Source organism: Macrobrachium nipponense, chromosome 6 (genome assembly GCF_015104395.2).
Source record: "Macrobrachium nipponense isolate FS-2020 chromosome 6, ASM1510439v2, whole genome shotgun sequence".
NCBI lineage: Eukaryota > Metazoa > Arthropoda > Malacostraca > Decapoda > Palaemonidae > Macrobrachium > Macrobrachium nipponense.
Window position 1 is genome coordinate 26,197,922 of NC_061108.1, and position 24,664 is coordinate 26,222,585.

General features: G+C 40.4%; 1 protein-coding gene across 1 annotated transcript in view; it reads right to left on the reverse strand.

The window, feature by feature from the left end:
• Nucleotides 1-24,664, reverse strand: part of LOC135216469 ((E3-independent) E2 ubiquitin-conjugating enzyme-like) — a 561,446-nt gene that overhangs the window by 206,266 nt on the left and 330,516 nt on the right. The window contains 1 exon segment of the mRNA XM_064251838.1: nucleotides 16,232-16,398. Coding sequence (XP_064107908.1) covers nucleotides 16,232-16,398 — 167 coding nt within the window.

The following is a 24,664-nucleotide window of genomic DNA, read 5'->3' on the forward strand; positions in this document are numbered from 1 at the left end:
CAGCAATTCCACATTCTACTTGCAACCATCTCTCTAGTCTCAATGACTTTCAAATTCATACTCAGTTCTTGCCCTGATTTTCCTCAATCCACACAATTAATAAAAAGTATCAGAGATATACATAATGCAAAACTGTCTTAGGTCCACTTTAATGTCAAGCCATTCAATCAACAATCTAAATATTCTTATACGCTTTATTTTGATCACATAATTTCTCACTGCTCTTAAAGAACTACTCTCTTTATGTATGTAGGGCATACTTAAATCTAAAAAAAACTAATGAGAGAATTAAAAATTTATGATGTGGAATTTATTGAATAATAAATTCCACATCATAAATTTTTCTCATTAGTTTTTTTTAGATTTAAGTATGCCCTACATAATTTTCTCCAATAACCTAAAAGCTATCACACAACTCTTTATAAAACATATGATCCAAATATCCTCTGCCTTGCTTTACTAAAACTGCAGCTATCTCTCTAAAGCCTCGCTCTGTTCTCAAGTCAAATTTTCTCAATTCAAACTCCTTCCATACACCTTCCCAAGTATAGTAAGCAATGCTATCTCATGATATACTTAAAATCCTCATCTTCATCTTTCCCTTACAGAAACAGTCAACCGTACCTATGGAACCTTTCTATTCCAGACATATCTTACTCAATACAGTCTCTAATTAGACACTATCCACCATAAAGCTATATTTACCTTGCAGCATAATCAGCTATTGGTACCAACCAACTGTTCAAATAACCAGAATTGTCACTTATCAAACTTACCACAGATTTACATCAACCCTTTCTTCTATTACATAAATTAAGCAACATTTCAAAATACGTATAAACTCCACTGATGCAAGTTTGCACTTCAAACTTCCTTTTTTTTCTTTCATTAAACCTCTCATTTATCTTATGCAAAACTTTTCAATTGGGATGAATCTTACTTACAGTTAAAGATTGCTTATATCTCTGCGCTGATGGTTGAGTCAGCATTCCAACAAAACAAGAAGGTCCAATAGTTGACCCCGGATGACTGTCTAAGACACCTGTGCTCCACCAGATGTATTTTACAATTCTCCTTGCCACCATTATGTATAGGAGCTTGTTGGCATTTCAAGGGTTTGGCCATTTCCTGCCTACATTTATTTTCCTAAGATGCCTTCCCCTGGACTCAAGGCCTTAAGAACCTTATGTTCTCAGGAATGATTACTGTGTTAGCAGGATGCTGATTATTAAGGTAGAAAGAAACACTGTGCTGGCTGCAGGGGTATAAAGTGTGATATTGAAAATAGCAATAGATATACATATGTGGAATGGATTTTCAAAGGACTTTACTCTCAGGTTCATTAGTACAGGAAGAGAAAGGATGCAGATAGACTGCAAAAAGCAGTAAGGTTAGGTCACAAACCTGTCAGTTCTCCCACTTCTCTAGGGTCTTCATCTGTGTTTTCCTTACTCAGTTTATGGCTTTTTGCTCTGCTAATGCAGAAGAGGAACAACCTGTTACATGGTGTCTTTAATACACAATCAAAAATAGGTACACAGTTTGGAGGCAGGTTGACATTAAAAAAATAAAAAACTGTCAAGAAGGCAACAACAATACAAAACTCCTCCATGTTAACATAAAAAGCAAAGAAAACTTTAATAAATTACAACACTACAACAAATGGTTATGACTCTTTTCACATGTATTCATCGAAAGTTATTTCCTGGTTTACAACGCATGTTCCAGGGTTACGATGCTTATGACACAATCTGACGGGAGATATAGGACTCCAAAAAGGCAGAATAATTGATATTTCAAGGGTTTTTTTATTAAAAATTTAATATAAATGCAGTTTACATAGTTTTCAATGCACTCAAAGCATTAAAAGTCAGGTTTTCTTAGATTTTCGACAATTTTTAAATATGTTTCAGTTTACGATGATTTTCGGCTTATGACATGACGCAAGTACAGAGACCTCCCCAACCCGCCCCCATTGTAAATCGCGGACTCCTATACAGTAATACCTCAAATCTTACACAATTCGAGTTCCATGAATTCACAATACTGCGAACCCTTCATTGGAACCTAACTAATTATCAAACGCAAGTTTTTCGCAGACACGCAAACGTACACACAACATTTTCGCATTTTCAAGAAACCTTGCAAAAGTATGTTTAATTTTTTATGTAATCTATAGGTTTTCAAGTTTTTATGTATAAATGAAATAACATTAAATAACAAAAGAAATAATTCTCTCTCTCTCTATTTTACTGAGATGAGAGAATTTTTATGGTACATGTATGTATAGTACTATGTCTTGGCAATGACCGCTGACCAGAAGTCCAGTCAAGAAACCATCTGCAACATGGAGGCTGCCATAGACTCCAATGCTGCGGCATCCTGTGGAGACAAGGATGGAGCCACTAACCTTACCTGCTCTAAAGTCAATACCGGATTCAGACGAATGACGTCCGGGTTAAGATGACGCGACATAAAAAATGCAAGAGTTCGTAGCATAGTACTTCCTATGCCTCATGAGAGGCGGGGGTAGCAGCTTGGCAGAGCCCCTAGAGCAAAGCGAACCGTCCCAATCTGAAACAGAGGCGTTAACCTTATGCAAGACCGACTCAACATGCCCTGACAAGGGAAGTTGAAATGATGACTTGGAATCCTGAGTAGCTCCCAGCAAGACTTCCAAGCAGGAAGGAGTGAAAGATGACTGAGCCTGAGTAATACTCTCCAAATTGTTGAATCCACAAATGAAATCGAAAACTTCTGTAAAGGAAGACGAACAATCTTACATGTCTCCCTCCTCCTGCTCCAGCATTGAAGACCGACGAAGAGAATGATGTCCAGGCTTATCTAAAGCGCCTTCCTTGTGTAAATTACCAGAAGAACCAACAGCCAAACAGCCCGAAACACCAATTAACCTGTCTTAGCTGGATCCAAGCACCAACTCCTGCGAAGAACAAACCCCAACACTAGGGATATCACTACGCACTCTCCCAACAGATGACTCTAACATGACCGCGTACGAGCACAGGCGGGGCAGACGTACGAACATGTGTTGGTGAGGAATCCTGAACACTCAAGATAAAATGAGAATCTCTCGGGGTCAAACTCCTGGAAGTACCAGGAAGAGGGGCAGGCAAACACTCCTGCTGCATCAACTCCGCGCTCACAACCTTCGACCTCTTGACAAGCGCCTTGAGATCCTTACGGCAATGAACAGGCCTTGGAGAAGAAGCAGAAGCACCTGCAACCAGTGGCGGACTGGCCAGGTTGCCAGCTTGCCCGATGGCAAGTGGGCCCCTTACACATGGGCCCTTTACACATAAGACCATGGAAAATTTCAATACTGAACAAATTCCTTTCTAAATGTAAGGTTTTATATATATATATATATATATATATATACTATATATATATATTAATATATATATATATATAGATATATATATATATATATATATATATATGGCGACTTATGACTAGTTGGGCTCCATGAGGCCCCTGTCCCACACAACAGATGCGATTTGCATGACAGTGAGGGAAAGTAAAGATTTATTTGTCACTAGTATATGCAGCATGGTAAGTGAAATCATTTTGTGAAATATATATGTTTCTATATGTCAATAGGAAATATCTTCAAACTCGAATAAGAAAAGAAATGGCTATTTTTAGAAGACAAAACATATATATTAATATAATTGTGAATTTTATATATATATATATATATATATATATATATATATATATATATATATATATATTTTATATATATTTATATATATGTATATATGTGTGTGTATACTATATATGCAGCTTTCTCTTTCAAAGAGCTGTGTAAAAATTCCTTTTAATCAATCAAATATCTCTCTCTCACACACACACACACACACGGTGTTGTGTGTATGTGTGATATATATATATATGTATGTATGAGAGAGAGAACAACTCACAAGGTGCGTACAGCACGGTACAGGTACGGAACACGATCAGTCACTGTTGTCAAGATTAAAATATCATGATTTTCGTTAGGGTCATTTAGGTTGCCATCTGTTGATATCTTTTACTTTATATAAGTTAACTAAGTATATATTATGCATATTAATACACGCATTGACACACGGGAACGATCCCTTATCTAAAGTGCATTGTGGCCATTGAAAATGACTATTCCTTGCAGCAACTGTTTAGTGGTAGGACTGCAGCGGCTCAACACGCCTCAGCCGTCGTCCACGGACACAGTCTGTTCTGTAGCAGTAATGTATTTGACTAGTGACTGAAGTGATATTACCTTGACTGACTTCCTTAAGAAGTGAGTTGCACTGATTTTTTTTTTGTAACCTGTCCTTTGGTCTATCAGCATCTGATAGATCTTGCGAAGATGATGAAAAAATGTCAAGGAAATGAAAATTCAAAATTATAATTTGTGATAAGCCGATCCTTACTGTACTACGGTCTATGGCAAAATAAGTGCACTTTTGATATTGAAACATGACGTAGCTATAAGCTTCCAGGGCCTAAGCACATATTTCTTATTTCGCTGAATAAAAGGAGAGAAGAAGTATTGAAGCAGAAAAGTATTGTTATGAGAATTAAAGATATCATAAAGATGTTCAGCAAACAAGCACTTCCTTTTCGAGGTCACAGAAATGAATCGGCCTACACTTTAGATAACGATGTTTTGAATCATGGTAATTATTTAGCTATAGTGCAGTTAATGGCCAAAGATGACAGTACTATGGCAGCTCATGTTTTTTCGGTGCAAAGCAAGTCTGAGCAAAGTATTAAACGATTAGAACAACAAGGAAAGGTTCACAGTAAAGGTCGTGGTGGACTTGTTACATACCTGAGTAAAACAACTATAAACTATTTAATCAACATTATGAAAAATATGATTCAAGAAAAAATTGGGCAAGAAGTTAATCAACAAAATACTATTCTATACAGGTTGATTCAACGCAAGATATTTCATCCATTGATTGGTTTAGTATTATAATTTGATATGTGCTTAAAGGTAATATCTATGAGCGACTACTTTCAGTTGTACCAAGTAATGATGGAACAGGACAGGGACTTTTCGATCTATTAATCAAAACGTTACAACGTCATAAAACTGACCCAGAAAAATGCGTATCTCATAGCACAGATGGCTCTGCAAGCTACCATGGGCAGTGCAACTTTTTACAAAGTAGAATTGCTGTTGTGGCAGATCAACATGTTCATGTATGGTGGTATGCCCATGTTTAGAATCTAGTGATAACTGAGACTACAAAATGTTGTGTGCCTGCAGTTTCCTTTTTCAATTGGCTTCAGAATTTAGCTACATTTGTGAAAGCATCATACCAGCGAATGGCTGTATGGATGGAAGTAGGAAAACATCTGAGACAAGAAAAAATGAAACGATTAAAGCTAATAGGTGAGACTAGATGGTCAGGGAAATCAAATGCAGCGACAACTGTATTTAGATGCTTTGATGACGTTTCTGTGATTACTTGTGTGGATTTACTGGTATGCTCAACAATGATTCAAGAATCAGACAAGTTTGATGCAAAAACAAAGTATAAAGCAACGTTTTTCTTCAAAGTATTGAAAAGTTTGAAACCATATTGACTGCATTTACTTATTTGTATATATTTGAAACTACAGGTCCTGTATCAAAATACCTGCATACCAATGGATTAGATATGTTTACTGCATGGCGTTTGGTAGATACAGTTACAATAAAGTTGAAGGAACAGACAAGAACATTTGATTATATCTACAGCAAGGCTTTTGAATTTGTAATTAAATGTACTGGGGAAATTTCGCAGATGAATTTGAATGAACAGATAACATTTCAAATTGATGCTTTGGAAGATGCATTGCCAGTTAAGAGAAAGAAGAAGATAAAAATGGCAGATGAACTTGCTAGTGATTAAGGAAGCTCCTCAGATTCCCTGGTTGGTTTTAGAATAAATGTGTTTAATTTAATAATGGATCGTATTGTTCAGTCACTGGAATCCCGCTTTGTACAACACAAACAGTTGTACAAAGATTTATCTTGCTTGGACTCTACAAATTTTAAAACAATTGCTGAGAAAGGTCTTAAAGATGAAGCATTGAGAGGAATTATCAAGTTGTTTCCACAAATCATCAGAGATCAAGTGAAATTGGAACTGTTTCTTTTGCTTCAATCTTTGATGTTTTAAAGTTATTTCTTCATGATGGTGAAAATGTGGGCAGCAGTTGCACCAACAGTAAAATGTACACTACTTGCCCATCTTGTATACTGAAAATTCTAGCTTCCAACACACTTCATGACAAGGCATATGATAACCTTTATGAACTATATAAAATAATTTGCACATTATCTGTTACCCATGTAAAGTGCGAGATGGCATTTTCAAAACTGAAGATTATAAAGACAAGGTTAAGAAATTCAATGTCTGAGGAAAACTTGGAATCTTACATGTTACCATCCATTGAAAAGGAAATTTTAGATGAGCTGGATAATGAAGTATAACTATTAACAGTTTTGCACAATCCTCCAGTGAACTTAAGCGATTGCTCCTAATATAGTGGTCTGCATGTAATAGGTTTTTGTAGTTTTTAGCTGTCTATATACAAATTGTGTAGTACAAGTATGCTTAGATATATCCGAATATTATTTCAAAATTCTTGATAAATTGGTATATGCATGTTATACTTCTGTATTGAAAGTATACTTAGTATACTTTTATTCTGTGTATTTCACAATTATGAAAGTAAGTAATCAAAACCATATAAATATGATATTGTTATGATACAATAAAGTTTGTTCATACTTACCTGGCAGATATATATATAGCTGTATTTTCTGAAGTCCGACAGAATTTTAAAAACTTCCGACACACGCAGTGGTCGGCCAGGTGGTTAGTACCCATTCCCGCCGCTGGGAGGCGGGTATCAGGAACCATTCCCATTTTCTATTCATAATTTTCATTTCCACTGTCCCCTGAGGGGAGGTGGGTGGGTACTTGATTATATATATCTGCCAGGTAAGTATGAACAAACTTTATTGTATCATAACAATATCATTTTGTTCATGAAACTTACCTGTCAGATATATATATAGCTGAATCCCACCTTTGGAGGTGGGAAGGGACAGAATAGAAGGATTTTGGGAAACAAATGCATGCAGATGATTTACATCTTGGTTCCACCTGTTAGCATAGCTGGCTTCGTGTTACTGCCACGTAAGTGTCTGCTGTTGCTACTAGAGTTGCCAGCGAGGTAGAGACCTATATAGCTGGTGCACTCCAGATGATTTGTCAACAGGGGCGAGACCACGACGTGACTAGACCATATTGACCATACCATGAGGGCTAAGAAGTAAAATAAATATATAATATATATATATATATATATATATATATATATATATATATATATATATATATATATATATATATATATATATATATAATCACCACCTGACCAACCTAGCCAAAGTTAAGGTGTTTTAACTAAGGCTTAAGAGTTAAGAAGTCGCCGTTGTCGGCGACTCAACAACTAAATCAAGAGCTCTTCCTAACCATTTTCTACAGGATAGGATGAGTGGTACTTCTTGCCCCCAAGATTGTGTCTGCAGACACGTATGGCCCTAGCGAGCAGCAGATCTCATATGCCATCTTCACATCTCGCAGGGAGTGTGAAGTGAACACAGAGTTGCTTCGCTAAAACATGGTACTCAGGATGTTGCTGAGTGCCATGCTCTGTTGAAATGCTTCCGAGGCCGCGCCCTCACCTCGTGAGCATTCAGATAAAAAGATTTCAAATCTTTGTGCAAACACAATGAAGGAGCATTTTTGAAAGAACTCCTTAACACTAAAGCCAGGGTGTTCTTCGATATGGGCAAAGTCTGGTCTTTTTCGGAACACTGCAGATTGCCCGAATGACTTCGACTTTCTTGGGTTTTATGTAGATAAAACTTGAGAGACCCGACAGGGCACAGGACTCTCTCTGGCTCCTGCCCACTAACTTGTGCCATCCTTGCTTCCAAGCTCCTGGCCCAAGGACAAAACGGGTTTCCATTCTTAGGCCACAACGGAAGGCTTAGAGAGCACACCGCCTTGTGTTCTCTAAAGCCAAAACTTGTGACGATGGCTTAAAATTTCACTAACCCTCTTTGTCATATCTAGGGTGGTTAGAAGAAGGCCTTCCTGATCACATGCAAGAAGTTAACAGGTAGGAGAGGTTCGAATGCTTTGACATTAAGAACTTCAGACTACGTCTAAGTTCCATATTGAAAGCTTCGATCTGGACATGCACAGTCCGTCCGTCTGTACTAAAGTCAGGTGACCGACCAGTTGACCAGTCAGACGAATCAAGGACAGCAAGGCTGTACCCTGAAGACCATAAGGAATATTCTTCGCTGAAGGATGAGTGTCTGGACTGCCTGGGCGATTCAATCTAAGCAAACCTTGGGGGTGTATCAACGCAACCCAACGTCGTCAGTGAATCAACTCCTGACTCGAGCTTCTGGTGCCAGGAGAAAGGAGCGAGGAGCAAAAAGGCGATTCAGTCCCGAAGGAAGAATAGCCGACCAGTCCAACCTGGTCTTCATGTTACACGATCATCGGGGGTGTATAAACGCAACCGACTTCGTCAACAAGAAACTCAGGGCTACTATATGTCGCCTGATCTCGCACGAGTGTCTGACTCCGAGAAAACAGGTGAGACAAAAAGATGGTGAGCGAGTTTCGAGATTCCACAGAACTCAAAGATCGTGAAGGGCTTTGTTGTTTGACAGACGCAAATCTCTGAGCCCAAAGGCCGTCAACAACATATTGCATATTCTTTAATAGTTGTGACTGCCAGCTTATCCCATTCTTCAGACGGAAATGGAAGACGGTAATCTTATTCCTGTCAACATCTCGATAGTCTGAACGTAGTCAGACTCAGAGCGGAGAGGTTATAGGTACCTTTCGAGTTAGAGTAGACCGACTCTCTCAGAAAAGGTCCTTGGAAAGTGATCTAGGAAGTATGTGACCTCTGTGAATCCAGGATCCTGAAGGCCAACATGGGGCGATCAGTGTCATTGTCGCTCCCTGTGACGTCATAAATCCTCTTATTACATTTCCTAAGCGATTGAAAAAGGGGAAAAGAGACTAAACATCCATCCCCGTTCAATATCATAGGATGGCGTTTAATGGTACCGATCCCGGATCAAGAATAAGGGAGCAGAGAAGAAGAAGCCTCTTCATCCTCAACATATCGAAGAGAAGAATTAAAGGGCGTCCCTGAAGTCTACACAACTCTCAACTTACTTCTAAAGAAAGATTCCACTCGGAAGTGAATAGTTGCTGCCGTCGATCGAGACGATTCGAACGGACTTTTGTAATCCTGTAACGAACCTGTAGAGGATCGTTACATTCTACGCCTGTTGTTATAATAGGCTCTTTCTCGTAAACTCGAGCAGGGACCGAGAGAAGATACTTGTTAAGAAATGAGAGAGCTGTGGAAAATCAGAGTTGATGTGGACCACTGGTTCCAAACTCGTTTCGAGGACTGGAGGGACGACCGAATTGCATTTACTTCTTTCAGATTAAGATCCAGGACATCTAAAACTCTATCCAGATGTCCGGCACCTTCTTTCTATCATGACGCACTGAGAGATGTTCAGAATCATTCCTAGACCTTGAATAATATTTCAGTTTCCCGGTAGGAAAAACCTGTGGTCTGAATTGCAGTCTATTCGGGGAAACAAACTTCTTCAGGAAGGAAATGGTCCCCAGCAAGCTCATCCATTCCCTCCCCGAGTATGCTTACTTCCCTAATAAGGCTGCGCTTTGCCTAAGCAAGAGAGCATATAAAAGTGCAATGTTGCGGTAGACTCGTAGTTCTGTACCGTGCGGTAACGAGCACCGAAAGGATTAAGAGATATAACTGTTGAACATAGTAAGGCAAAACGAATGCAACATTTATTCATTCACGTAAGAAATCCCCACAATCTTAGGCTAAAGTCCGTGATTGTAGGACAGGATACAGTTAGTCAGTCAATTCCGCAGGAGAGACGTAACCGCCAGCACAGAGATACGGTTAGTCAGTCAATCCCGCAGGAGAGAGAGACGTAACCTAAAGCGGATGACAGCGCACGATCTGTTACTGGCTCGGTTGGACAGTCAGACACAGCAGCAGCCAGCAGCTTACGAACGTCGTCTCTTAACTTTATGTCTGGGTTGCCAGCTACCCTATTCTACGAAGAAATAGGTCCGTTATTTTTTGAGCAAAAAGACTCAAGCTGGTATATTTAAGCGAAACAGAAAACGCTAAATATATAGATGCGTTTGTGTCGTCAGAACACTACCATACAACGGTAAAAGATAAATCGGAAACTCCTGGAAGGCTGCAGGGAGTAACGATTAAATGTCCTTAAATAGACAATAGACCTCTCGGTTGCCATCCGAAGAGGTAACTACAGCAAGCGTATATGACTTGAACCAACCAGAAGTAAAATAACGCAAGGCAAAATATGAAATTATATCACAATAAAGTTTGTTCATACTTACCTGGCAGACATATATATAACTGAATTCGGAAATACAGCTACATACATATCTGACAGGCAAGTTTCATGAACAAAACTTAAGAGATCGAAGCAGTCCGCTCAAGCTATCTTAATGTTATTGGACATAAGCGTTCATTGACGTAGTCTACAAGTCTATTTCTTGTACGAGTCTGCGAATGACGAATGAGAGCTCTTCCGAATCTTGTCAATAAGAGCTTATTCGCTTACGCAATATCAAGTTAATGAGATGTTTGTCAATGAGAACTAACCCATTTACGGGACAAAGAGATATTTTGTCAATGAGGGGATACCCACTTACTTGACAAAACGATAGTATATTGTCAATGGGGGAAAGTCACTGAATTGACAAAACGTAATCCAGGAAGTCGAGCATTTAATTTTTCCGATTCCCGTCTCAAACGAGGAAGGGGCAAGAATCCTGTTGAGACTGGGCTTACGGCAGGTAGAACGACGATGTTCAATTTGGCAGCGTAGTCCCGACTAGAAACTAACAAAATCTATCATCTGAAAAACCCTTTCAGATGGGCTAAAAAGCTTGCAAAATTATCCTGGGAAGAGGAAGAAACTCTCCAACCAGCTTCCTCTCCCGTATCACAACTAATGCCTGCTAAAGCTTAAAATTTATTGGCAGTATGGCAAAGGAAGTCCTGTCTTGCGCTTTCCTGAAGAGCGTCCTTTTGATGAGTGCCTTTGCAAGAATCCTACTGAACGTTGCCGAGAGTCCTGACGTGCAGGACATCGAGCCTTACATAACCCGTAACTGCCTTATCGCAAAGTCTTGACTGCGGTAGTGGCAACTTAAATTTATTGGCAGAATGGCAAAGGTTGCGGTAGAGCAAACGAGATCTTCCCTTGAGCTTTCCTTAACTCCATCCACCTATGCGAAAAGCAATATTAATTGACAGAGACCTCTTGAATTCACGAAACCCGATGTCTTGCTGGGTTTCGAAGAAGAAGTTGACTGTTCACTTTAAGCTTCCTCCGAAGCACTGCCTACTTCACATTCTTTGCAGGTGAGGTAGAAGGTATCACCGAAGGTAGAGGTAAAAATTCTTTAGGCCCATATCTGAAACAAGAGCTTGAAGAGTTCAACAGAAACGTTCAGCCAGGCGACACACCTGGCGTGCGCTGGTGCACGCTCGGCGTCCACTGGCGCGCGCTCGGCGTCCACTGGCGCGCGCTCGGCGTCCACTGGAGCGCGCTCGGCGTCCACTGGCGTGCGCGCTCGGCGTCCACTGGCGCGCGCTTGGCCTGCCACCCCCGCGCGCGCCTGGAGTCCATCCGAGCGTCCCCGGGCGTCCGCTCTCAAAAGCTTCCTGCTACTATGACTTCTTTTACGTATTTCTCGGTGGAAAGACGGACACGAGTTCAGGCGACGTTCGCCTTCTTACTTCTCACTGAAACGCATAACGAGAGAGAGAGAGAGAGAGAGAGGACGTGAAGCGTCCTCTTCTATAAAGCTTCTATTTAGAGGGCGCGAGTCCTTCCGAAAGCTCCAACCCCTGCATGGGGAGGACGCTTCGGAGGACGAGAAGCAATCTTTCAGGATTCGTGCACGCGCACGCACTTTGGCAGTCTGGGGATTTTCATCAGAAACTGCCGAAGGCACGTCAGATCGGTGGGGGTTCCTTGTAACCCTCCTTAGGCTTTCGACATGCTCCCTCCCCGGGTCCTGGGAGTCAAGCAGAGGTCCCGGCCTAGAGGCGAAACGAGGCCGATCTGACGCACCCTCCACTACACAAGGGGTATCACTGCACTTCTGCACTTCACTTTTACTCTCTAAAGCAAGCACTTTCGATTCTAAGTTACGAATCGAAAGAGTATCAGAGAAAGGGCAATTCCTCTACAGACACTGCTTAGGGCCCGAAGGCAACACTGCAGGGTTAGGAGTAACAATTACAGAAGTAGCACTTCACAGCAATGAAGGAGAGCGAGCACCTCTCGTAGACATATTCATAGCCCGTAGGCCATACTACAGGGTTAGGCAAAATAAAGTCTACAGGAAGGTTAGCAGGTTCACTACCCTGACTTTTGTTACTGATTAATTGCGTACATACGAATCATACGTCTTCCTTACGGAATTAGACATGTTTACTGATTAATTGCGTACATATGAATCATACGTCTTCCTTACGGAATAGACAAAGTCTCACACTCCTTACATGACAAATCTCAACAAAGAAGCAAGACCCATACCCCTCGTGCATACCAAGTGCGGATCTACCGAAGCTTTCGGTAGCCACACCCTATCTTTGCAGACAACCCCGTCTGAAACTAGCCTAACTAGATTCCGATATTTATGCAAAAATGAATCAAATTCAAATCAATTTAAGATAGCGTATGCCTAACCACAAATCCAAGTAAATAAATCAAAAGACAATTAGGATACTTAGCGGCAATGAAGTTTCCAAAATCCTAAGACGGAGGTACTGAAAACAGGTGTTTTCAGCACCGGCGACAGAAAAATTATGAATAGAAAATGGGAATGGTTCCTGATACCCGCCTCCCAGCGGCGGGAATGGGTACTAACCACCTGGCCGACCACTGCGTGTGTCGGAAGTTTTAAAAATTCTGTCGGACTTCAGAAAATACAGCTATATATATATCTGACAGGTAAGTTTCATGAACAAACTAGTCTTTTGATGGGCTAGACTAAATAAAGGGGTGATAAAATTTGGCATATGTATGATCAATGATAAATGCTATATATGTCTAAATTATTTGAAAGAAAACTTAAGTAGAAAACGTATAAAGAATGCAGGCTATATGTATCTTCTTGATTTTCTTTACAGGTTTATTGGATTGCATTTTTAGTTTGCAAACATTTCAAAATAACACTACTTTACATGATGTCATTAAACTTTTGGTTAGAAATTCAACTAAGCAATTATGTATCTATATTTGGTATTACTTTACATTATGTCTAGGTGATTTACACTTATTAGTAAAAAATAAACGTTCCAATAATTTGTCTTCTGTGTTTCCACATGTGCATTTTCAAATATTTTATGTATTTGTTATGTGAACTCTATTATTGTATTATGGCTGAGGGTTGGAGTGGGGCCCCTCTTTTGTCACCTGGCAACCACAATTTTTAGACCCAGTCCGCCACTGCCTGCAACATGTGCATGAACGAGAGAGTTTATAATATGCTCACAATTTGATGCAGAGGACAAAGCAACCACTGCAGATTGCACAGGGGAAGATACATTAACACTCTCAGTAACACCAACACTCGCAGGAACACAGGCCTGCTGCTCCTCACTCGCAGACGAAGAAAGGGCAAAGTCCTTATCCTTCCAACACTTGATACGGCAACACGGCGGAGATGGGGGGAGAAGGAGAGGAAGACAGCACTGGCTCCTTACACAATCTCTTGGCAGGAGGCGGAGGCGAAGCAACACGCTTGCTTCCAGTCCTCCCAGCCAACATGGCAACAAACTTATCTTCTAAAACAGAGTCCAATCTCTTAAGAACTGCCTGGCATAAAGCCTCAGACAGATCAGCAAGAGAAGGGGCCGACGACATGGAAGGGAGATGCAGTGAACCGGATGGCAGAGATGACGTCAAGGCAGCAAACGATGACAACATAGACGAGCAAGGCAGCGCAGCAGAGACAACTGGGAGTGACGTAATCGATGGAAGTGACGTCATAAGCGACGATGACGTCATGGCTTCCCCTCTATCCGAACAGGAAGCAGACGCCACTGACAGAAAGATACAAAATGACTGACCCCGGGCGTCACTAGTGGGGCTGACGCCATGGCTTTCCTTTGACTCGAAGAAGCAGCAATCGTCACTGGCGGAGCAATACAATATGGCTGAACTCGGCTACCAACGAAGACGAGGCCAGGAGGAGGGGAGAGGGCCTGGACAGCATGAGGAGGGGGGTAGAGAGCATCCATGAAGTGAATCAGCAAACCATCCAAGGAGGGTGGACCCAATAGCCCAAGCGTTCCCCAAAGCACTGCCATTTTGGACGTCTCTGACTCTGAAATAAAAGATATTAATGAAAAAGTCTTCTCCCTCTCAGGAATCAAAATAACTCGCAAGGAAGATGGGGCGACAATACATAAATTAACATGAGGGCCTCCCGATACTTCTAATGATGAATCGATGGAAGAAAAGGAAGGGGACAAAGGCAAAACATTAGCATGGGGTGTGACAGTAGCAGGAGACAAAGCATCGGGAAGAGAAGAAAAAACCCTCCTACAAAGAAAGAGTAGAAACCCTTCCAATGCTCTCGAGGCCACACACGGTATTCTGTGCAGGGATTTGTTATTGTGCAAACATTAGAATGACACCTACAAGTGACGTGTGGGTTCATTTCAGCCAAAGCCAAAGAACGAGAACATGGAAAACATGGAGTTCTGGGGCACACAAGTTGACAAGGCCGAGAAGGAGTAGAAGAAGCCATAATAACAACACACACGTTGACAAGGCCGAGAAGGAGCAGCAGCAGCCATAATAACAGCACACACACACACACACACACACACACTCAAACACAAGCAAAAATGGGCAATGAACTGGGTAAAAGGCTGAGAGAGGTCAGCCACAACTCTTGTCCAGGTGGTTTTAGAAAGACTGACGCTGTGGCATGGGTGCATAGTCCTTGACAATGCTTTACCCAATATATGCACATTTTGCCAGATCTCACAAGATTCCTTGCTTTCATTTGTGATTTAACTGGATCCAGCTAGGCGCTAGAAATTATCCTATTGTTAAGACCAAAGGTTTGTTCATATGAACAATTATTTTTTGAATACTTACCTACTGTTAAAGTAGACCCCATTCTGCTTCCCCACAACTTAGTGGGCTGTCAAGAAGAACTCTGACAAGAGCTTAATCATTCAAAACACATCTGGTGTACTAGACAGTCATCTAGGGTCAGCCAATCGAAGATCTTCTGTTTGAATGCTGAATTGCCTATCGGCGCAGAGATATAAGCTATCTTGAACAGTAGTTCAGTATCTAAATATGTAATACATTTTATTATGAAAGTGTATATATTCCTCCTCCATATGCACTAATGACTTTGAAGACTTTCTGGTAACACCCCCTAACCCTACTTACTAAACTTTTAGAATCTCTGTCACTTCCTATCTTTTCTGTATCTGAACCAAGCTCATTCTTCATCCTTCTTCCCTTTTCCAAGCTTGTTTCATTTCCTCTTGCATTTGTCATACTGACATTCATAACTAGACTGGGCATCCTTTCTCAATAACAAAAATAAAATTCATATTCTACATAATTTCTATTTTAACAAAGAAATGGTCACATAAAATTCCTATCAATCCCCTTCAAACATTCAACATATCAACCTGATTTTAATCTAACCTAATCTGACACATAACAGACAATATTAATTAGTTTAAGCAACCATTCAGCAAACTGTCCATTCACCTTTAAGCATTATCTTAAGGTCTAGAATAAAAATTATTGAAAATTTGCACATTATACGTACAAATTCTGTACTATTACATTCTCTATTAGGCTTTGTATTCCCTTTACATTTTTACAGTGAAGCAAGGATCTTCACAATGCAATAAATTTCAAGTCTTTCCTTTCTCTCAAATGAATAGACCTCTCTTTCAAATGGAAAGTTAGATACTGAAAGGAAGGAAAGTTAGATATTGAAATTATGTAATTTTTCTAAATGAAGATTGCACCAGTAATATAAAAACTCACCTGCCAAACTACATCAGCTTTTGAAGTTGTCATAAGTGTCTCTACAACCAACTGATCACCAGTTTTAATAGTGGGGCCTTCATTGGGTGTCTTCCTTTTAGCACGTTTCAACTTCCGCTTCTTCATCATCTTTGTCATTAACGCTGGCCCTTTTTTACTACGTTTACCTGTTATCAAAATAAAACCAAATTTATAAATTAAATATAATAAATATAATTCAGATATCTGAATTAATCACATAACTCAAGTAACTTTACAGTACTGGTTATTTTAATAATTATTATATTTACAGAGCAAAATGATACACACTCTTTATATACTTTTAATACTTCACAAATGTTTTATAAATGTTAAAAATTGTAATTAAAACAGATTCTTGTGATTTTACACTTTACAGTATTCTATAAAAGTAAAATAATATGCAATTGGAGAGAGATGAATTGTTAGCTCTCCAAGAAAAAATGTAACTTCTACTGATAGAAGTTCTTTCACTTTAGCAATGTTCTCAACATGTAATTCCATTTCTATTTACCACAATTTTTCACAAAGGTATTGGTTGCATTCACAGCCCTTCTAAAAAAAGAATGTCAAACAGTCAACCAAAATGTGATATATAACTAAAAGGTAATTCTCTTTCATATTCTTGTTCTTACACCAGCACAAAATATTTACTGCATATTCACAAACAAATAAACTGACTAATATGACAAATTCTTAATCAATTTGTATTTTTCATAGCAAACAAACTGAGGTCATAACAATAGGATAAATCTTCTGGTGCCAGCTGTAAACCAGTTAAAAAATAATCAAAGATTGTATAAGCAAGGAATCTGTGGCATTGGCATCTAATGCGTAAATAAGTGGAGAGTGGTCATCGACCACAAATGAACCTTGTGACACCTTAGTCTTTCTTCCAACCCAGGATTACTAGAGGAGTGGCTAGAGGTGGGCAGTCAATGTAAAGACCTCAGGTTTGTTAGCTATGAAAAATTAAAACTGATTAAAAATTTGTCATTTGTTCATATACAGAACAAACCTTTGGTCTTAACAATAGGATAGACTCATACTTGGAGTGAGGTACGAGAATCCAAAAGTGACTGGAGGTTCGCCATACCTGACCACCCTTCCCAGAAATGAGAGCTCTAAAGAAGGGGGTCTAAGCCTATGAGTGATTAGATATATAGGTATCTAAAACTCAGTCCACTGGGAGTCAACACAATGAGATATTTCATCCATGGAAGAAAACAAGAACTTCATCTGTTCAAGCAACAAGCTATGCTGGCCACAAGCAAAAGGTTTGTCACTACTCTCCTCACTCCCTTTGTTGGAGAGAGGAGTATATGCTACTGCGAAGCAGACTTGTATGTTGTATGGGACATAAAAATATGAGCTATAACAGTAAGTCTGCTGTACTCACCTGGATCACGGCAGATCCAGCGTATGATGTGTCTAATCTACAACCTACCATAGGAGTGAAAAATGGAAAAAAGGGAAAGAAGGCCAGTCATCTCACTCATTCTTTCTTCCACACAATCAACTTAGGCATGAAACAAACAGTCCCGCCAGGGGCACTGGATGAGCTATGGAACTTGTTGGGCAGCCTCCACAGGATCCAAGGGAAAAATGTCCAAGGACCTGTGGACAATATCCTTGAGGTAAAAGGAGGTGACAGAGGTCTGCCAAAGCCATGAACCAGCATTCAAAATTCTATGAACAGACAAGTTCTTAAAGGCCAGAGGAACTTAATCCTCTAATGTCATGTGCTCTTGCATGTACAGTATTTGTGACAGAACTTGAAGGTGAGGAGTAGGCCTGTCTAATCACTTCACAAAGCCAAAAAGAAATGGTATTCTTGGACCCTTCTTTCTTGGCTTGGCTTGTGCTAACGAAGTCTACAACACCTAGGCCTTGGGTGACAAGTCCTTATTAGATAGCAACGCAGTGCTCTGACGTGACAAAGCAACAATTCCTGAGGATCGTTGCCAACAAACTCCTTTACGGAAGGAATGTAAAACGAGGCAAATCTGTCATCATGAACCGAGGGATTTTGAGTCTTAGCCATGAATTCCAGGACAAATTCGAAGGCTACAGACACCCAATCCCTGGTGTGCTTTACGTCATAACTTAGGCCATGAAGCTCTCAAACTCTCTTTGAAGATGCCAAGGCCAGGAGGGAAACTGTTATTAAAGTCTGTTCCCTGTCACACAATCGATGGCAATGGGCAGGAAGTGGCACCCTCTCTATCAACAACCTGACCTGCCCCTGCCCCTGCCCCTAGCTCCCCTTCCCGGTTTGGAGGAGCGAAGCTGAAAGGAACGCTGCTGTGGCTGCTCCTTTGTAGGAAGTGCTGGCTGAGAGGCCCTAATGGAAATCGATGGCTTAGAAAACTTCCTTGAAGGTGACTGCCTATTCTGCCATGGAGGTGGACAACGAGAAAAAGCCTTCAATTTAGTGTCTTCCTGCTGGACAAGTCGATTGTTGATTTCAGCCTCCCAACTGCCTTCTACAAAAGAAGAGCTAGGGCTCTAGAAGGTCTCTATTCCAGAAACGACAAAGACTCCGAGTCAACAGAACGAGCCACTTTAGAAAGGGCTGCATCCCTTCTAATAAGGAGCAAGTTAGTCCACAAATTAGCACTCAGATGTCCCAGGTACAGGATGGCCTTTGCATTAGACTGAAGCAATCTGATGAAAGGAGAGCTGACAGCACCTCTAGCAGAATGGGATGATGTTATCCTAGCCACTGCCAATGACCACAAATCCAGCCACGAAACAGTCTGAAAGGTAGAAGAGGAAGAGGCAGCAGACTCCATGGTAGAAGCCTCTGGAAATGATAAGGAAGAGCCCTCAACCCTAACCTGATCCAGGGTTAAGCCAGGCTTCAGACAAATTACCCAGTCTACTCATCAGGTGAACTAAAACTACTAGTTGAGTAGTACTTCTTATGTCAAACGAGAGTAGGGGGAAGGAGTTAGAACGACCTATTGGAACAAAGAGAATTCTCCCATCCTGAGACTAAAGAATTAACAAGATGCAAAATCGATATAGCATGCCCAGAACATGGTAGCTCAAACGAAGTCCTCACATCTTTCTTTGGGCCAAGCAAGGTCTCTATACTGTAGGGGTTTTAGAAGACGGAGTCTGAGTCCTCTCAGAAAGATTACTGAACTCATGAATGAGATCAATAACCTCACCTCCATGTAAGAAGAAAGAAACTCCTGACTCCCCTTCCTCTGGATCCTGCAACGAATGAAGATCTAAGTCCTGAAGTACACAGCTGAGAAAGATCCTTATCACTTTTTATGGCCACTAGGGAGCTTCTCCTTGAAGGATAAACATCAACTCTTCCCCTTGAAGGACTATGTCTGTGAACAAAGGAACAGAGCCCACATCCACCTGCGACAGAGGAGAATCACATACATGACTGTGTGATGAATTACGCACATGATCATGCAATGAATCATGTATATGGCTGTGCAACAAATCATGAACATGGCTTTGTGATGATGAATGAGGTACATGAGACTCCTGGGAGAAGAAGTACAAAATCTGCCTAGATGAGTTACGACTTCTGACTCTGGAAGTGGAACGACAAATGTAGGACCTCCTGGGAGAACAAGAAGAGGAAAGCCTAGGCTTCTTGGTAACTGGTGAAAGACGGTCACTCACACCATCACGAAGCGATGTACTAGAAGCACATCCATAAAGAAAAGCACGTCCATAGAAAGCCTCACGGTCGCAACCATCCGCAACCTCATGGCCATCGCTTGAAACACGTCCGTGGGGGAGATCAACAGGTGAGAAAGCTCCAGACTTACCTTTCAAACACAATTTATGAAGAGTAGAAGAACGTCTTGAAGATATAGAAGGAACTTGATCACCAACCTGAGGGACCACCACCTTTGACTTCTTAATCAGAGCCTTGTCGTCCTTACGACAAACTCCAACAGGTTAAGAAGTAGAACCAGCGAGAGGGAAAAGATCATCTTTCACAGGCACACGAATGTGAGAGAGAGAATCACGTCCATGTATGTGAAGAGGAGACTTACTTCCGTGTGGGGAAGGAGATGATACATCTCCTGCTTCCTGAAGGCAGTGCAACGAAGTCCTCAATCCTCCAATGTCTGACTCGAGAGCGAAGAAGGGGGACAAAGGAGAAGGAGATGAAGAAGAAGATGGTGATCTACAACTTTTCCTCTTAGAGATCCCATGATATTTCCTTCAAAAAGCAGAGCCAAGTTTGTCAATTATAGTCTGCAAGAACACTGAAGAATCGACAACCATCTGGGATGATGTCATGGAGGAAGCTGGATGTGATGTAACAGCGTGCACTGGACTCTTAGCCAGAGGTGATGGCCTTGCTGATGGCAAGATAAAGGCAACCCAGGATGAAGTGTAGATACCAATGGCATCCCAATAGGCAGCAGCACACTTGGCCCAACATAAAGGAGTTGGGAGGGGAAACTACTGGGGGAGCCGAGGCTGGAAGGCGTGCAGACATGAACTGGGACAACAGGCCTTCCAAGGCCTAAAGAGGCCCACAATAGACACCATCTTGTGCAAATCACTCTCTGAAACAAAATATCACCCTGATCAACTCCTGATATTTCCAAAGACAAATCAATGGAAGAAAAGGAAGGGAAAAAGGCATCAATGGATGAAGATGCATAAGGAAAAAGTCTGGAAGAAAGGCACGCATAAGTGTCCACTTGAGGAGGGGTGAATCCTTCCAAATAAAGCTGCTTAGAGATCATACAATGCTGCCTCTTCTTCTAGAAGTTCTTCCACTGCATAAAAACCCAGGAACGACACTCCAGGCATGGATTGGTAATGTTAACAAAAATTAGCACGATAACCAACTGCAAGTTGAATGGAGGGTCAGTCAAGTAGGAAGCTAGGAATCATGAACACAGGAACCCTGGAAGGACTGGACACATGAGCTATCGAGCAAGGATTCTTGGAGTAACCCATAGTAACATGACCACTCTCCACCTCTTCTACACATTAGATGTCAGATGCCACAGATTCCTTGCATATACGATCATTGATTGTTTTTTTAACCGGTTACCAGCTGGCGCAAGAAGATTTATCCATTGTTAAGACTGAAGGTTTGTTCCACATATGAACAATCAGTAGTATTAAAATAATTGGCTACTTGGATATGAAACCTAGGACCCCAAAAGACTACCTAAAAAGACAAAATATTTTAATCACTGGCTTCATTGAATTCCTATACTACTCAAACATTAATTGCCTTCATCACCTAAGGATCAACTGTTGGGCTAAAGATCAACTTTACAACATCCTCAGAAAGCAGATATCTACTTACAAGAAGAGGGAAAATCCTCCAAGTGTTCTGCAGCCTAACTGGCCGGTTTATGTAATCACTGGCTAATAAGAAAGGAGTGCAGGTACTGGATCCAAATTTGGATAATTTTACCTTGGGCTATGAAGGATGAAGCAATGCTCTATTCCTTGTAGCTTGGTTAAAAAATATTAATGCAATTTTTCTTGATAAAGTTACATTCTCTGTTTGGTTCCTAATAACTTCCAGAAAAGTTCTCAGTTCAACTAGGAGTATTTATTTTTACAGATGTTGTACCTGGACAATCAAGGTACACATGTACTATGATGGTTTGCACGAATTATTGAAGCAAGATTGATCATTGACAAATTCCTTAAGATGGAACAAGATAACTCTTCATGGGATAGGGCCACCATTAATTTCTGACTTCTTTTGAAGCTGCCCAAGCACATCCTACCAATTACAGTGGTACCTCGACATACGAAAGGCTCAACTTACGAAAAACTCGATATACAAAAGCAAATACAAAACATTTTACGGCTCTACATACGAAAATTGCTCAAGTTACGAAAGGTTGTTGTTGTAAAGTACCGAGATTCGCCCGGACCACAGAGAACAATTTTAAAACTCCCGCGCCACCAACTGAGTAAACTCGCCACCATCCTCCCGCTCTCCCATTGGTTCCTGATGCTAGTCACCCCATAAGATCCTGCTCTCCTATTGGTCAGCATCTACCCCTTGTGCTTTAAGTATTCTATTGCTAAAAGGATGCTGTAAATTGAAAAACTTATTCATGCAATACATTTAATAAAAAAAAACATTAGGTAAAGATAGAATAAAGAATAGAAATGAATGGTTATTATACTGTTTGGTAGTTTCAGTAGTTGAAGAGAGATAATGAAAATTTATGTCTTACTGTGTACTAGGAAAAGTGATTGCTTGGTGATTGTTCGATACTCGTAAGTGCTAGATGTAAACAGGAGTTTGGAAGCTTTTTTTTTGTTTGTTTATTATAGTTAATGGTTGCTTAATAATTATTTGAAATGAGTACATGCAATACATTTGATAAAAAAAATTGTGAATTAGATATCATAAAATATAAAATAAATCAGACTGCTATCATCGAAGCCAACAAATACGTATTTTTTAGAATTCTTCTTTTTTAATATTACGTTACGTATATGTTTCATTATAGCTGTCAGTAACTCGGTATCTCCATTAGGTAAAGATAGAATAAAGAATAGAAATGAATGGTTATTATACTGTTTGGTAGTTTCATTAGTTGAAGAGAGATACTAATGAAAATTTATGGCTTACTCTGTCCTAGGAAAAGTAATTGCTTGGCGTTCGTTCGGTACTCGTAGTCATAAGAGCTGAATGTAAACAAACGATTGGAAGGTTTTTTTGTTTGTTTGTTTGTGTATTATAGTTAATGATTAATTAATAACTATTTGAAATGAGTACATACTGATTATTTATACATTTTATTGGCATATTCTAAGCTTTTAGCTCTTAGGTTTAGATGTCAGAATCATAGACTAGGCTACAGTAGCAACCGCTAACATAGGCTAGGCTTATTGCTAAGGGACATATGCTAAAGTCCTAATATATGCAGTAAAAATGGGGTTGAACATTACATGCAGTTGAATATTACTCAAGTATGTACAATATTTTGCCTTTTTGGAGTCATATTTCTTTCGTCGGATCGGCGTCGTAACCCTAGAACATGTGTTGTAGGCCTGGAAATATAATTTACTGGGGTGTTTTTGTAGGGTTTGGAACGGATTAGGCATTTTACATGTAAAATGTGGTTCAAGATACGAAAAACTTGTGATACGAAGGCCGCCTTGGAACGGATTAATTTCATATCTTGAAGTACCGCTGTACTGCTATCCATTTCAGGGACTGCGAGTCATCATTTTTCACAAATATCTTTCAAACTAATTATTTAATCGGAATGGTACTGTGACATAGTGTACAAGACAACTCCCGCTAATTTTTGCTCAAAGGGTGTTAATTAAGGCGTTTACTCAACTTTTAAAGGCAAAGTCCCATGAGTCAGCAGGACTAATCTTCATAACTGAATGTCTACTATCCCCCATCCCTTCCCTCCCCTCCCCCTCCCTTCCTACCTCTCTCTCTTTTTTTTAACACTGTTTTTCTCATCTCTTCCCGCAAAATACCCCTCTGTAATTTACAATAGGCAATAAAATGTTATTGTTATAATACAATTAAGTTTGTTCATACTTACCTGGCAGATATATATATAGCTGTATTTCTGACGTCCGACAGAATTTCAAAACTCGCGGCACACGTAGTGGGGCGGCCAGGTGGTAGTACCCATTCCCGCCGCTGGGAGGCGGATATCAGGAACCATTCCCATTTTCTGTTCATATTTATTCATGACCCTTGTCTCCTGAGGGGAGGAGGGTGGGCACTCTAATTATATATATCTGCCAGGTAAGTATGAACAAACTTAATTGTATTATAACAATAACATTTTGTTCATGAAACTTACCTGTCAGATATATATATAGCTGAATCCCACCTTCGGATGGTGGGTAGAGACAGAATAGGATTTTTAGGAAACTTAAATTAAATAAAAGATTTACTTCTTGGTTCCTTACCTGATAGCAAAGTAGACTCTGTGATTACTGTCACTAAAGCCTGCTTATGCTTTTATCAGAGTTGCCAGCCAGGTTTGGACCTGTAGTGCTGGTGCACTCTGGCTGCTCTGTCAACGGGGACGTGACCACAATGTGACAAGACCATCTAGCCAAACATATGGCAGTAACACAGCAACCGACCACCACCTGACCAACTAACCAAAAAACCCCTGACATTAACACTAAGGAATGGGAGATTTCCACAGAAGATCTCACCATCAACCAAAAACACAATAAAAACTAACCTAACTAAGCTAAGGGATAGGGAGAGAGCTACCTTCAGCCCCCAAAACTGTGTCTGCCGAAATGTAAGGCCCCAAAGAACTACAGTTCTCGTAAATCGTTCTCACATCCCGGAGGTAATGTGAGGCGAATACGGAATTGCTCCTCCAAAAGGTGCTATCAAGAATATCTTTGATAGACATATTCCTTTGGAAGGCAAGAGAAGTAGCTACGGCTCTG